Source organism: Enhydra lutris, unplaced genomic scaffold (assembly GCF_002288905.1).
Source record: "Enhydra lutris kenyoni isolate GAN:26980312 unplaced genomic scaffold, ASM228890v2 scaffoldscaffold3, whole genome shotgun sequence".
Taxonomy (NCBI): Eukaryota; Metazoa; Chordata; class Mammalia; order Carnivora; family Mustelidae; genus Enhydra; species Enhydra lutris.
Window position 1 is genome coordinate 46,372,351 of NW_019154087.1, and position 14,406 is coordinate 46,386,756.

At 37.7% G+C, this 14,406-nt stretch overlaps 1 protein-coding gene across 2 annotated transcripts; it reads right to left on the reverse strand.

Annotated features, from left to right (window-relative positions):
- Positions 1 to 4,242: 4,242 nt before the first annotated feature.
- LOC111153669 (fibrinogen gamma chain) lies at positions 4,243 to 13,032 on the reverse strand. 2 transcript variants are annotated; one of them, XM_022512829.1, is made up of 10 exons: positions 12,828 to 13,032; positions 12,679 to 12,723; positions 12,296 to 12,479; positions 12,096 to 12,189; positions 10,330 to 10,460; positions 9,834 to 9,967; positions 8,732 to 8,916; positions 6,719 to 6,996; positions 4,986 to 5,155; positions 4,243 to 4,473 (listed from the first exon to the last, which is right to left on the reverse strand). In XM_022512829.1, exons 1-10 carry the CDS (start codon positions 12,903 to 12,905, stop codon positions 4,459 to 4,461), a joined length of 1,314 nt encoding a protein of 437 aa, XP_022368537.1. In that variant the 5' UTR covers positions 12,906 to 13,032; the 3' UTR covers positions 4,243 to 4,458. The 2 variants fall into 2 exon arrangements, with proteins under 2 accessions (XP_022368537.1, XP_022368528.1); XM_022512820.1 differs by lacking the exon at positions 4,243 to 4,473 and having other exon boundaries at positions 4,588 to 5,155.
- Between the last annotated feature and the right edge of the window lie 1,374 nt (positions 13,033 to 14,406).

Here is a 14,406-nt window from a genome sequence, read left to right on the forward strand (position 1 = left end):
TGAGATCGATTAATTCTGATAATTCCTCTGTCCTAGAATATCTTGTGAAATCTCTCTCTCAAGAACCAATATCAAGGGTCACCTGGCTGGCTCAGTTGGAAGAGCATGCAACTCTTGATCTTGGGGTTGTAAGTTCAAGCCCTATGTTGCATGTAGAGATTACTCAACAATAAAATCTTTAAAAAAAGAGAGAGAAAGAAAACAAAAGGACCAATATCAAGATTATCTTCTCTAATCACAATGCAATAAATTTAGATACTAATTAAAAATAGTTTTAAAAATCATAAGCTTTGAAACCAAGTAATATTCACTTTCTTTTTTTAAAGTAATATTCACTTTCTAACCCTTGAACTCAAAAGAAAATCAAGGAAGTTATAACGTACTCAGATTGTGGGCAGATCTTAACACAGTGTTGAATGAAAAAGATAGTAAGTACATTGAAGACCTTAGCAATGTTTCTCAAACTATTTGTGGTAAAGAACCACTTTTGTTAAATTTCTAAACAATTACAGACCTATAGATCATAAAATGAAGTAAAAATAATCACTAAAAAAGTAAAATTAAAAAAAAATAAGGATGTATCAAATGTAGGCCCTAATATTTATTATTAGATTCTGAAGACATAAAAACATTTCAATCAATATAATTCAAGCAAAGACAATATAGGAAAAAATGTTTCTACATGCTAATCCTCAATTTTTCTACCTATCTTAACACAGACCAGTAACAAAGAATTTGGGAACCAGCCAGATAATACTCATTTATAATACAATGACTTTTATATTATTTAAAAATACATAACACAATAGATCAATTTATGATTTATAAGAATGCATACAAATAAACACATCAAATCTTTTGAAATGATTTTTATTAAGGAGATAGAAAGAAGAAAAGGAAATTTCAATAAAAGAGAATCAGTCAGTCAAGAGAGTAACCCAGCACAGATGAATGAGAATGGTGCTACCAGGATTCTGATTAACTCAACCTCTGCTTCTGAGGGAGACACACATGACAACACACACACACACACACACACACACACAGATGTATAAAATAATCTTTCTCATATTCTTAGTCTCTTTATCAGCAACTTAGTATTATCCATCTACTTTATCTCCTTTTACTGACTTTAACTCTTTTTCTGCACTCTTGGAGTTATATCAAAATGTTAAAAAATCATCAGGGAGGGGCACCTGAGGGGCCAGTTGATGGCTAAGCATCTGCCTTCGGCTCAGGTCCAGATCCCAGGGTCCTAGTATGGAACCCTGTGTTGGGGTAAGGGGTTCCTTGCTCTAGGGGAAGCCTGCTTCTCCTTTGACCTCTGCCCCTCCCCCAACTTGTGCTGTCTCTCTCCCTCTCTCTCTCTCCCTCTTTCTCTCTCTCAAATAAATAAGATCTTAAAAAAAGAAAATTATCAGGGAAATACATTTTCTCCAGGGTTAAGTGTGTACTTTGTTTTTCATGCTTATCAACTGAATAAACCGAAGATATCAACCATAAATACCTTGGCTAGTTTACATTGGTTAGAGTGAGTCAAAAAATTTTAGCTCTTGTAATGTCCTCAAGTGTGTTGTCTATACTTATATTCTTCATTTCTCACTCACTTTCAACCCACCCACAAATCTGAAACATAATCTTTATGACTATTAAACATAAAGGGAATTGGGGGAAAAAAAAGCAACAGCCTTTCAGAGATATGTTTTAAAATCTTTATATTTGTTCAGTAAATGATTACTCCAGCTAGTTGATTAAATAACTCTGCCTTGTGTTTGCATTACCTGAAGTTATGGCATCAGTATGCCTGTACAAGGACCTTCCTCTTTGGAAGCTCTCCTCTGTAGGTTTTTCAAACTGTGGGACCATGCACATCTGCTTTGCACTTAGGCTTCTATCTATTTCTATTCTATTTATTCACTATTTTGCAGTGACCTTAGGTCTTGTATATCTAGGAAAGGGTTGAGTGAGTTACCTATGGCTTGAGTTGTGAAGAAAAATAATCTGTCTCTATGAAAACTCAAACTCTTTGTTTCACTTAAAAATAGATTTTTTTTACAGTTTATCAAGATAATCCTTTCTATTTCTGTTTTGTTTGTGGAGACATGATCCAACTGGGTCTGGAAGTATTTATTTATTTATTATTTATTTATGCTTTATTTCTTAAACTGTAGTCCTTTGATATTTACCACTGAATAGTAGTAACTAAACAAATAGGATTTTGTAGTTTATCTGTTTTTCTCTATCTCACTGAGTTTTAAAATTAACTTCAAATTTAATATGTACTCATTATAGCAAATCAAACAATACAGAGGTATATAAAGAAAAAGTCAGACTCTCCTCTCTGCCAGTCAGTCTCCCTCTAACAATCAATGCTGGATTATCCAACATGTAGACCAAATATGTATTCAGGACACTCATAAAAACAGGGAGCTCCAAAATGTTTTTGAAAAAATTTTGTAATTGATATTTTAGAAGAAGCACTGGACAAATGATCATGGGAAAAATCAGCAATTTTTGGATTTCTTTATATTAATTTTGTGGTTTAGTATTAAATTTTACATTAGATTTGTTGGGGAAAATGAATGTGTACAAAGAATGTATACATGTCAAGATTGCATTTTGCTCAAAATGTATATTCATAGATACTTTTTACATAATTATCACTGTAGAGTTGTTTTTCATCCTAAAATTTCACTTATTATTTTCTAAATGTTTCCATGTTCATATAGAGATATTATACTCATTAGGTAATCACTGCATTCGATTCTGTTGTACTAATCATCTTGTTTGTCCATTCTTCCACTGTTACTTACTAGACATATGGTTACATTAGATTTCTGTACATAGATATTTTCTTTTTCAAAATAATTTTCTTGGGATAAATCACTGAAGTGATATTATCTCCAAAAAAAGTTGTGAATACTAATGCAACTCTTCTTACCTGACCAGATTGCTCACCCAGAGGATTTTATAGATTCACAAAGGGAGACTGTATGCATTCTGAGTTTAAAAATGGTTTGAAGTATGACGAGGTGGGAGCAGGCAAGGTTGAAGGCAAGGTGGAGGACAGGAAGGAGATGACCACCATTATCCTGACAGGAGATGCTGTATGTCCCCCCAAAAATGGTGGCAGTGGATAATAGAGAAGAAGAATATAATAAATATTTAGCAGCTGGGTTTGGCAGGCTTGATGATATGGGGAAGGAAGAATAAGGAAGACTGGAAGATGAGTGGCTAGGTTGTTTGGAACATGAGAACTGGATAGAATAGAACAGGTTTGGGAGGAAGGAGGATAGTACTATGTACAATATCCCCACTAACCAGCATGGTGGCTAGTACAATGAAGGCCTTCAGTAAGTGTTAGTTGAATGAGTTCTCCATGCATATATAAATGAATGAGTGTTACACACAGTGAATCAGTGTTCATCTCAGGCCCTCACAGGTATTTGGTTGTATACCTAGAAGTTGATTTAATGCTTTTAACTCCTTATTAGGGTATTTTAAAATCAGGACTCATGACAACAAGGAGGTGAGAGAATTAAAAACTGTGGAAAGGAAGATAATCTTTAGGGAATACATTTAGTATGGGGAAAAAAAAAACTGTGGAGAGGAAGATAATCCAAAGCCAAAGCTGATGACTATAAAACAACGAGATCCTCCTCTCATGAAATCAGTCAGTTACTTTACATGGTTCACTTTCTGCCAACTACATAGACTTTGCTATTCCTTACAGAAAGTTGCCAATTCCTATCTCTGGCTGCTCAGATCTCAATATCCCTGGATTCAGAATGAAGTTATGGTTCCATTCCACTCACTTCATTAGTTACCAGTGAGAGACAGAACAGATTATTCCCTAAAGCTTACTGTTCTGAATTGTGTGCAATCCTCTCAGAATGCCCACATCTGGCTACAGGGGTCTGGAGCTAAAAGGTTTTTCTGACAGAATCCTCAGACAACCTTCTAGTTCCAGTTTTACTTTGGGTACCATGAACCTTGGTTATGTGATTGTGTCTTATGCTTATGTTCTTATACCAAATTTTGTCTCTAAGGCCTAAACTGTATTTTCCTGTATTTGTCTTATACCTCTAGAAGACAAAGGCCATGATTTCCATTTTCTTCATAATTCCCTCAGAGTCAAGAATAAGGTTCATCATAAACTAAGAACTCAGCAACTACTGATGATTGCCCAACTGCAATTACTGATTTGAAGGAAAATGAAAGTTTTTAATGATCAATAAAACATACCATGTTTCTAGTTTTAGGAAACAAAATGTTTATTGAAATGGAATGTAGATAAATTATCACCAGTATAAAACTGTTAGTGAAGTTTTCAATATGGGTTCTTTTTACTCTTAAAATGAAGTGAGGCTTTGTAAGTCCATTGTCCCAAATGAAAAATACTATATTTCTCTGTTCAGATAAAGTCCTTTAAAAAAAGATCACTTTTGAAATGGTCTTTTAGATGTCTCCAGCCTATGACCAAAACAAAAATAAAAAGATATAATTCTCTCTGCTTAAAAAGAAGAATTAAACATGAGTGATATGGGGGCAATAAACATGGAAAAAATACTTAGGCATTTGAAATGCTAGAATTTACTTTGATTTTATTAGTATAAAGTAAAATATATAAGAAATAATACAAACAAATCTCCAAGACAAAATGACATGTTAATGAAATGCAAAATATGGCAACAGTTTTATTATTATATATTTAAGAAATAAGCTAAAACGTTATCTTCTTAAATAAACAAATTTTAAACAACTCTGAGTTCAGTTATTTGGGAATATAATCCAAAGTGAGTTTTAGTTTCCATCTAAAGCTAAATACTCTTAATAAAAGACTTAAAATTAATAATTATAGTAAGAGAAAATAAAACTTTCAGAAAAGTTTCTGAAACTTTGTGGACTAACAGAAATTAACAGTTTAATTCTCAGGGTAAAGTGATTTAGTCATATTCTATTTCAACATGGTGTTCTGGTCCAACCTGTTTAGATCCCCCTAGGTGGTGCTGCTGTCCTTCTCCAATGGCTAATCTGTTGAATGGGATTATCTTCATGGTGGTTTTCTTCATGGAATACCACCGGGATTGCCAAGTAGCCCAAATAATGCCATTATCATAACCATTAGGAGTAGATGTTTTTGAGTAAGTGCCACCTAAAACAAATTGTAGATATACATATAATTGCTATTGAATTTCCTTGCCTCAGAAAGTTTATAAAGAATGACTTATTACAAAATACGCTGTCACTTACATCAAATTTATAGGTACCTACTATCTGAAAAATCCCTAATGATTCCTAAAATCGTGATTTACAATTGAAATACATTTATTACGAATCAACCTCTTATATCTATATTGTACTTCGTGGTCACATCCATACTAAATGTATTCCCTAATAACAGGGCTAGAAACCCAAATTGCCCCAATCAGTCTCTCTTCCTGAGCTTAGCCATCCTGGAATCAGCTATTATGGACCATCTTTCCACCAGCAAGTTAGAATGGCAGAAGTCACAATTGCTGACCAGATGACCTCAAGTCATCTAAAAACACAATCTCACTGAAAAGTATTAGGACTTTAGAAAACAGTTCTGGAAAGTTACTTTACATCTCCATTATACAGTGAAGACCACATTGATTTGCCTTCTCCTTGTCCTTGGGCATCAGATCTTATGTGATTTTGTAAAGGATTGTCTGAGTCCAATACTGGAGTGTACCACAGCCTATCAACAATGCTATTCTGAGTCATGTAGATCAAACGCCTACCCTGAGGGTATCTTTTTTTTTTTTTTTTTTTTTTTAAAGATTTTATTTATTTATTTGACAGACAGAGATCACAAGTAGGCAGAGAAGCAGACAGATAGAGAGAGGTGGAAGCAGGCTCCCTGCAGAGCACAGAGCCCGATGTGGGGCTCGATCCCAGGACGCTAGGACCATGACCTGAGCCGAAGGCAGAGGCTTTAACCCACTGAGCCACCCAGGTGCCCCCTGAGGGTATCTTTTAATTACATGGTTTGTAGGTGCAAAAATATGTTAGGTTTCCTTAAAAAAAAAATACTGTGAAAATAAAAGGTAAATTTAAATAGCTTTTAAGAGGATTATGAATCATCTATTGGCTAGCACCGTACCCTGAGGAGGTAAGATTGCTTATCTTAATGGATCTTTCAGAATCAGTAGAGCTTCCCCAACACATAATTGTTGGGTAGTAATAATCGTTTGTCATTAAGTTTAGTGTTTGGAAATATTCTTGCCTTAGAGCAAACTACAGTTTGTTACCCCCATTCTAAAATAAGTGCCTACACTTTTCAGGCTGGACTCCTTTTCTTTCAAGCTTCCATGGAACCATGCCCTTATCATTACTTGCCTGCTCTTCACTCTGTTCCTTCAGACACCTGCTCACTGCCCGCTGGTTATATCTATCACGTAGCTCATGGGAAGCTGCACCAGGCTTGGTGTTAACAAGCACAAATATGATAATGTTAGTCCACCCAGATCACACATATTTCTAGATGTCTAGAAGAGATATCATAACCCAACATGGTAGATCTCTTCTAGAGAGGCCAATTTCTGTGGAAGTTTAGTATTATCCAATTTTGATTTAAAATGAAAAACTATGTAGTAAGCCCCCAACTTCTTTACTAATTATTTCTCACTTTCTAATATTATTTTTTACCTTTAGACTATATACTAATTCACTTATGTAAGGAAGAAAGCCATACCTTGGTAATAAACTCCGTTGAGGTGGCCAGCATGACACTTGTTCATCCACCAACCAGATCCATCTTGTTCGGCACAGTTTCCGTCGTACTTATCATTGTCGTTGTCCCAAGTACTGAACTGCATGCCATTGTGGGATGTGAAAAATTTATCACTAGGGTCATCGCCAAAATCATAGCCATCAAAGGCATCTCCGGCATCTCCACCAATAAAGTAAGCATATGTCAGGCGGTATTTGTCAGCTTCAGGTCCCACCTTGAACATGGCATAGTCTGCAGTACTATAAAGAAGAGAATAGAGACACCATATCTTGACCCTCATTAGGGATCTCAGAAGTTCCCTTTTCCATAGGAAAATTGTTTGGAAGTTTTAACTTTGCTTCTTAAGTCTGAAATGTGCTCACTGAATCAAATTTTATGCAAATCTGGCAAGAGGTGATGGATGTGTGAGCCAGTTCAGAGCTCATCAACACCACAATCAGGGGTGCCTGGGTGGCTCAGTGGGTTAAAGCTTTTGCCTTCGGCTCAGGTCATGATCCCAGGGTCCTGGGATCAAACCCCGCATCGGGCTCTCTGCTTAGTAGGGAGCCTGGTTCCTTCTCTATCTGCCTGCTTCTCTGCCTGCTTGTGATCTGTCTGTCAAATAAATAAATAAAATCTTTAAAAAAAATCTTAAAAACAAACAAACAAACAAACAAACAAAAACACCACAATCGGTATAGAAGCATCTAGAAGAATTGGTCTAGAAGTTTTTAGGGCATCCCAGTGAAAACTAAGATCAGCCTATACTTTTTGCCTATAGAATCCTAATATCAAATCCAGGTGTGTGGATGAATCTGACTATTTCGTATTTTCCACCTTTCCCTAAGCATTTAGCATTGCAAGCAGTTATCATAAACCACAGCAAAGGGCACTGAGTGATCATTAATTAATGCCCCAAACTTGAAGGAGCTACAGCTCTATTAGCCTCTCGTGGTACCTTGAAGGATGAGGTCTGAAAGGGATTTTTCTTTCCCAAAGCAGTGTAATAGTGACAAGAAGGAGGGCTTCCTACAGCATCACACTGAAGAAATGGTCCCTGTGTGGCCCACAAAATATAAGTTGTAGGATCAGAGAGCGATTCTTCCCTGGGAAAAGTTGTGAGTAAAGGCCAGAATTCTATGGAGTGCAGGAAAGAATGGGCTTTGGTGTATGAATAGAAATTTTCAGAAAATATTTTGCTTCCTCCCTAATCTCCAGTACTTGGAAATTGGAAGGTGTACTCATAGAGGAAGGTCTGCTGACTATGGTACTTCCTGATTTAAAAAAAAAATAAAAATACAGGTTTGGAGACAATATATTTCATTATTTCATAAATATATCAAAATTATTAAATTTTTTTCTGCATTTTAACGAGGAATGCTATGCTCAAATCTCCCAGGTTACTATGAGCATAGAGGAGACTTTATCTCACCAAAGGAGCTAGCTGATTTAATTTTAGGGTAGCTCATTGGATTGACTGAATGAATTGTCATTAAAACACCAGGAAATTAGAAAAGTCTGGATTCACTTTTCAACCAGAATACCATTAAAAGGATAGGCTGTAGGGTCAACTATGTGAGTTTAAATCCAAGTTTTACCAAGTTTTACCAAGTTTTACCATTTACCAGCAACGTGACCTTGGGAAGGTTAATCTCTAAAATGACATTAATAATAGTACCTTCCTCATGAAATAGTTATCTGGATTAGATTAAGTTATAATTTCATGCTCAATGCCTGGTACTTATTAAGTTCTCAGTAAATATTAGCTATTATTCTGTATGTTTCCAGGGTAAGTAGATTACACCAAAACATTCTCCATCCTGGATGGGGACTATCTCTTTGAATTGCCCAAGATCCAAACGGACTCCTGGGGAAAACAGTCGGATGTGCTCTTGCATTTGTCAGACTGTCTTTTTCTTGGACTATTGAAAACTGGAAAGTGCACATTCCAGACAGCATCTACAACAAAAAAATGAAGTCCTTTCTAAATAGTACCTGGTTCTGCCATCCCAGTCCTCCAACTGGATTCTTAATGCGTATGGTATGACCGACTGTGTGCTTATCAAATGAATCTTCTCATTTCCCAGCCAAAATTCTGTGTTTCCAGTTGGAGACAGATGTCCAAATCCTTCTTTGTATTGAATCCAATTTTTCTTGAAATCCAGACTGCCATCAAGCCTCTAAGTACACAATCGCATGGACAAAAGGAAAGAGTGGATTATCAGTGCACATAAAGAAGATGCTATAAATACCTTGTTGAAAATCTGGACAGTATGATTCCACTATTTACAAAGTGAACTTGGGCAAGCTACCTTAGTTTCCTCATCAGTAAAATTAGAATAATGGTGCCTATTTCTTATTGTTGCAGGATTACACCAGAGAATTAAGAGAAATACTGAAAGGAGTGTCTGGTACATAGAAAATTCTAAATCAGTGGTAGTTTTAAAAAGGCACTTAGAGGACTTCAGAACCCCAACTTGATATTGCTGATTTTTTTACTGACGGTGGAAAGGTCAGCCCATTATTCAATCTGTGTATGTGAAACAGCACTTCTGTCACTCACTCTCTCTGAGCGCCCCCTGCAGGATTAGTTGTAACAGTGATCAAAGATCAACATGGTTAGAGAATCTGCAATGGGTGTCTGGCTCTGGCAGAGGCAAAAGAGGATGCTTGTCTTGGAATAGCCCAACTGTATCCTCTCAGGGACTTTATCTTCTTGTGATGGGCAACCTTAGATCTTGAGCTACCTGATGCAAGAGGTCTCTTTCGGTTCTTTGTCATTCTGCTACTGTGATGATATGCTCTCGTGAATCTACAACATCAGTGCCAATACACTATTGAGTCAAAAGCACAGACTGGAACCAGACTGCCTGGAGTCCAGTCCTAACTGTGTTACTTATTATGTGAACTTGGGCAAGTTGTTGACCCTCTTGTGACTAAGTTTCCTCCTCTCTAGAGGTAATGATTGTACCTCATTGGAAAGTGGAGACATTGTGAGAACTAACTGAGTTCATGTTCACAAAGTGCTTGCAAAAGTATCTGGCATATGGCAGATGTTGATCTGAGTGTTATTATATATGCACGGGGAGGGGGGTACCTTCTGCAGCACTGTCCATCCATTTCCAGATCCATCAATTTCACAGTAGACTAAGAACTGCTGGTTAGCTTTCAGAGGTTTGATAAAGTAAAGCCCACTCTCCTTGGCTCCCTTATTGGCAATGTCTTGACAATCTGAAGAAGGCAGAGAAGGAGGAGAAGAAGGAGAAGGAGAAGAATGTTTTACTGTGCTTTGAAATCCCTGTTAGACTGTTCCAGTCTTCACGATGAGCTTTTCACAGTGTTGCAAACTATTCACGTCCCCCCAAAACATTTTCTTACTTCTCACATCATCATTCCTTTCCAACTAGTTTTAGCTGCTCAAGAAAATTCTAAGCAAGTGAACACTTTAGACTTACTGGCTAACCATTTTCCAAATTATTCCTATATATTCCTATAAACACTTTCCAGATTAGTCCTATACATTCTTATACATTCTCCTTTGCTTTGTATATTTGCTGTGATAAGAATCATCCCAATATAAACATTTCACTTACCTTTCCCAGTTGTATCATGTATTTGTACTGTGTCTCTACAAGGTTCCTGACACTTTGCTTCAAGCTGGGCTACCTTCTGTTTCAGGTTATTGATCTTTTGGTTATTTGAATTATATATTTCCTGTAAAAATCTACAAACAGAAGAATAAGATAATGGAGTTATTCCTTTCAGAGCAGTAATTCTGTATTTTCTTTACAAAATACTTTATGTTCTCAAGAAGTACCTCCTGATAAATTCATTCTTGGAAAAATTATAAAATTATGTTACTGAATTGAAGTTCTAAGCTTTGGGGGAAAGAAAATAAGAGAGTCCTTGTCAGTGAACGATGTCATCTTAAGAAATCATCCTGATTTTTTTTTTTTTAAAGTAGACTCCATGCCCAGCATGGAGCCCAACATGGAGTTTGAACTCACGACCATGAGATCAAGGCCTGAACAGAGATCAAGAGTGGGCTGCTTAACTAACTCAGGTGCCATGGTCATCCAGGTTTTAAACTCTCCTGCAAAAAGGGCAGCAGAGAACAACTTACTGAGTGAAGAACCTGGTTAATAGGAAGACCACCTGGTATTTCTTAGGACAGAACATTCATAGGGAAGGAAAGGTTCTGCTCATTAACTCACAGGGGCCGAAGCTGTTCCTTCTCACTGAGGATCTACTGAGGGTCGATTTATGGACTTTAGTCTGTGACTTACATGGGACACATATCTGGGGCATTATTTTACATAAAATAGAAAAGACACTTTCTCTTTCTTTTTAATGTTTCCATTTACATAGCTTTGGAAAGAGTCTGAGGGAAGTACAAATCTGTTTTTATGATTTCTCACAGGGTTGCCTGTACATACTCAGAAATGACAGAAAACTACTTAAAACGCATGGACTGTTGTATCTTTCTTTGAAGTAAAGAAGGACAGACAAACTACTTGACCACTTTTTTCTCTCCCAAGCCTTAAAAAGTTTCTGCACAATAGTGTCCTTGAACTTCAATGATGGACAATAATAATGCAAATTATAGTGCTAATAATAACCACAAAACTAATGGCCTCTGATACCAAAAAGAAGCTAGATCCCTTCTGGGTCACTTCAGCCACCATTTAACTCAATTTCCTATGCTACTTTGAGAACAACCGAGGGGGTAAAATTGAGTAAGAAACTAAACTGTATCTGAGACCCTATGCTCAGAAAGTCTGTGAGTCCTAGGAAGGTATTAACAGAGACATTTTACTTTTAAGTGAAGAGAAGAGAATACACGACTGCAGGTTCAATGTGCTATGACTGACACTTGCCTTACAATGTTTGTTACGCTTGGTTTCTTAAAACACTTTTTTTGCTGCTCTGCCTCCAGTGTAATATAGGATTGTAGCCAAGATCCTCCCTCTACCTCTGCTTACTAATTTCCCTGCCACTTATTTGTTGGCATTTTTAGTAAAAGAATTTCATTTTCAACAACCAAATTCCCATCAGTTTAAATTTATGTTGTAAGTCCAAAATGGGTGATGGTTGACTGTTTTGATAATTCTGGTCAGAACAGCATTTGGAGACATATAGAACACCTTTCTCCCATATGATCATTAAAAATCAGTTATAACTCGGTGCAGTTCATAGCACACTAAAAACTCCCACTTCTACTGTGTTCAGGATGGTCAGGCATAATGCCAGTTGGATTTCATAAGCGGGGAAAAATAAAAAGGTTACTTCCACTGAAGCTTGGAATACTGAATAACAACTAAGCCCACTATGGAGATTACATGAAAACAAAAATGCTTACCGAATATTTGATTCATGTGATCCAACCAATGCCTCGTATTTTATAATTTCTTCCATCATTTTCTTGGAATCCTTAGTAGCACTCACAATCCTGTCTGTAACATGGGATCAGAGACAGAAGAAGATGTAAGCAAATGGAAGCACTGATACGCAGCGAAAGAACAGCACAAAGCATTGTCTCAGCTGTATTTCGTTTCTCACTTGGCTTTGGTGGCTCATTGGGATTATAGGTGACTTGGATTGACTTGATCAGTTCTTTGGCTTCTGTTGTTTTGTTTTCAATTCCTGTGAAGTGGTCTTCCAAACTCCGTAGATCATTGTCTACACCGGTTTGGTAAGTGGACAGGAAATCTGCAATTCCACAGGTAGTTGGGCAATAACTACCCTGAGAATACAACAAGAGAGTGACTAGAAATCTTGATTTTAAAAAAAGTTTGCATAAAGTCTACTAATAAAAACAGGTAAAACCTAGATGATGTTTAAAAAAAAAGTTTAAAATGCCAAATGATATTTATGAGAGAATCCCTTCTCTCCCTCTGACCCTCCCCACTTCACACACAGTGAGAAACATGAAAACTACTTACAAATCTTTCATCTAAGATGCAGCAGTTGTCTCTGGTAGCAATGTACTGGAGGAGAAAAACAAAGAGATGTCACTAGTGTAGCACAGCTTTTCTTAACTTTTTTTCAGCTGTCTGCATAACACAACCATGTTCTCAAACAGCGCACTTACTGCCAGGCAAGTAGTAGGGAGCAGTACAAGAGAATAGAAGTAGAGAATTAAACCCTGGGGGTTCAAGGACCAAGTCATGGTGTCTGGGTGCCCGGTGCTCCGAGCCCTGTCCTGTCAGCGCTGTGGCCTCTGGAGTTCCCCTTGTCCCTTTATGTAAGCTCCAAGGATGGCCAGCACAGCCAGTGGCTGGGGCTAATCAAGGGGCTGTCTTTCCAGCAAGGCGGGGAGGTCTTTCCCGTCTTTTTCCTCATCCTGGCTCCCACCCCACGCTCAGTCAGGTTCGCAGCTTTGGCACACAGGGTGTAAACTCCTCCTTTTTGGCTCAGCTCAAACTTTCTCCCCCGAAACACACATTCACCTGCAAAGATTGGTGAAGCCTTAGCTCTTGCTGGGCGAGGGGAGGGGCGAGAGGGCTGAGTGTTGCAACCACTTCCAGTAGGGGCTGAGAGCAAACACGGAGGACTGACCTCGAGGAGAACAAACCCGCCCCAACCTGAAGACGAAGCCTGGTACCATGATCTAACTCAGCGCAAGTCTTTTCTTGGCCAAGGGAGGAGGTGTTAAACCTATTTTTAACCTGTGGCTGTGGCAGAAGGAGACTTTGCCTGCCTGGTGGAAGCAGCAGGTCCCAATTGGGCAATATTCCCAGTAATGAATGAGTGACTGTAATATATTTCTGCCCCTCTGTGTCGACCATTTACTTTGTTCTTGGTTTTTGTTGTTGTTGTTGTTGTTGTTGTTTCAGTTGCGATGTAATTGATAGATAACATTACATTCATTTCAGGGGAAACTTGCTGATTTGACATTTGTATATATTGCAAAACGATCACCATCATAAGTTTAGTTAATATTCGCACTAGTTACAAAATACTTTTTCCCCTCCTTGTATGGAGAGTTTTCAAAATCTACTCTCTCAACCACTTTCAAATATGCAGTGCAGGGTTATTTCACCATGGTATATCACCATGCAGTGCATTATAGCCCCAGGACGTGTTTTATAACTGGAAGTTTGTACCTTTTGACCAGCTTCCCCCCGTACGCTGACCACCAACCCAGGCTCTCCATTTGCGGGGGGGCGATGAAGCTCCGCTCTTCCCTTTGCTGGAAGAACTAGCTGGTGCGGCGTCACATCCGCTACAGAGGGGAACCGGAACTTACTCTGTTTCCCCCAAGGATCCATCTTGTTCCCTCAGAGGAAAATCTGGATATAGGGGTTAGGAAATGCCACATCCCGTATGTGTGACTAGAAGCATAGCTGGAGGAAAAGGGCAAAATGAGGTATTAAGGAGGGGCTGTCCCTTTTTGCGCTGCCCCTAGAGTTTCCTTGTATATTGGGAAAACATGTTTATCTTCCTCTCCTATTGATAATTTATAATTGTGCATTACCGCTATTATTAATACCCTGTTTTTTATCATCCCTCATTTGGCCCTCTGAAACCAAGCTTACTGCAAATTTTAATTAAATATATTAATGGGAGAAATACATCTAGATTAGAAGAAATACTAACACTTCGCTGTTTAATCCTTACAAAGGAGTTTTCATTTTGACTTAAAATAGAGGCCAGTGTTCCTACTTGGT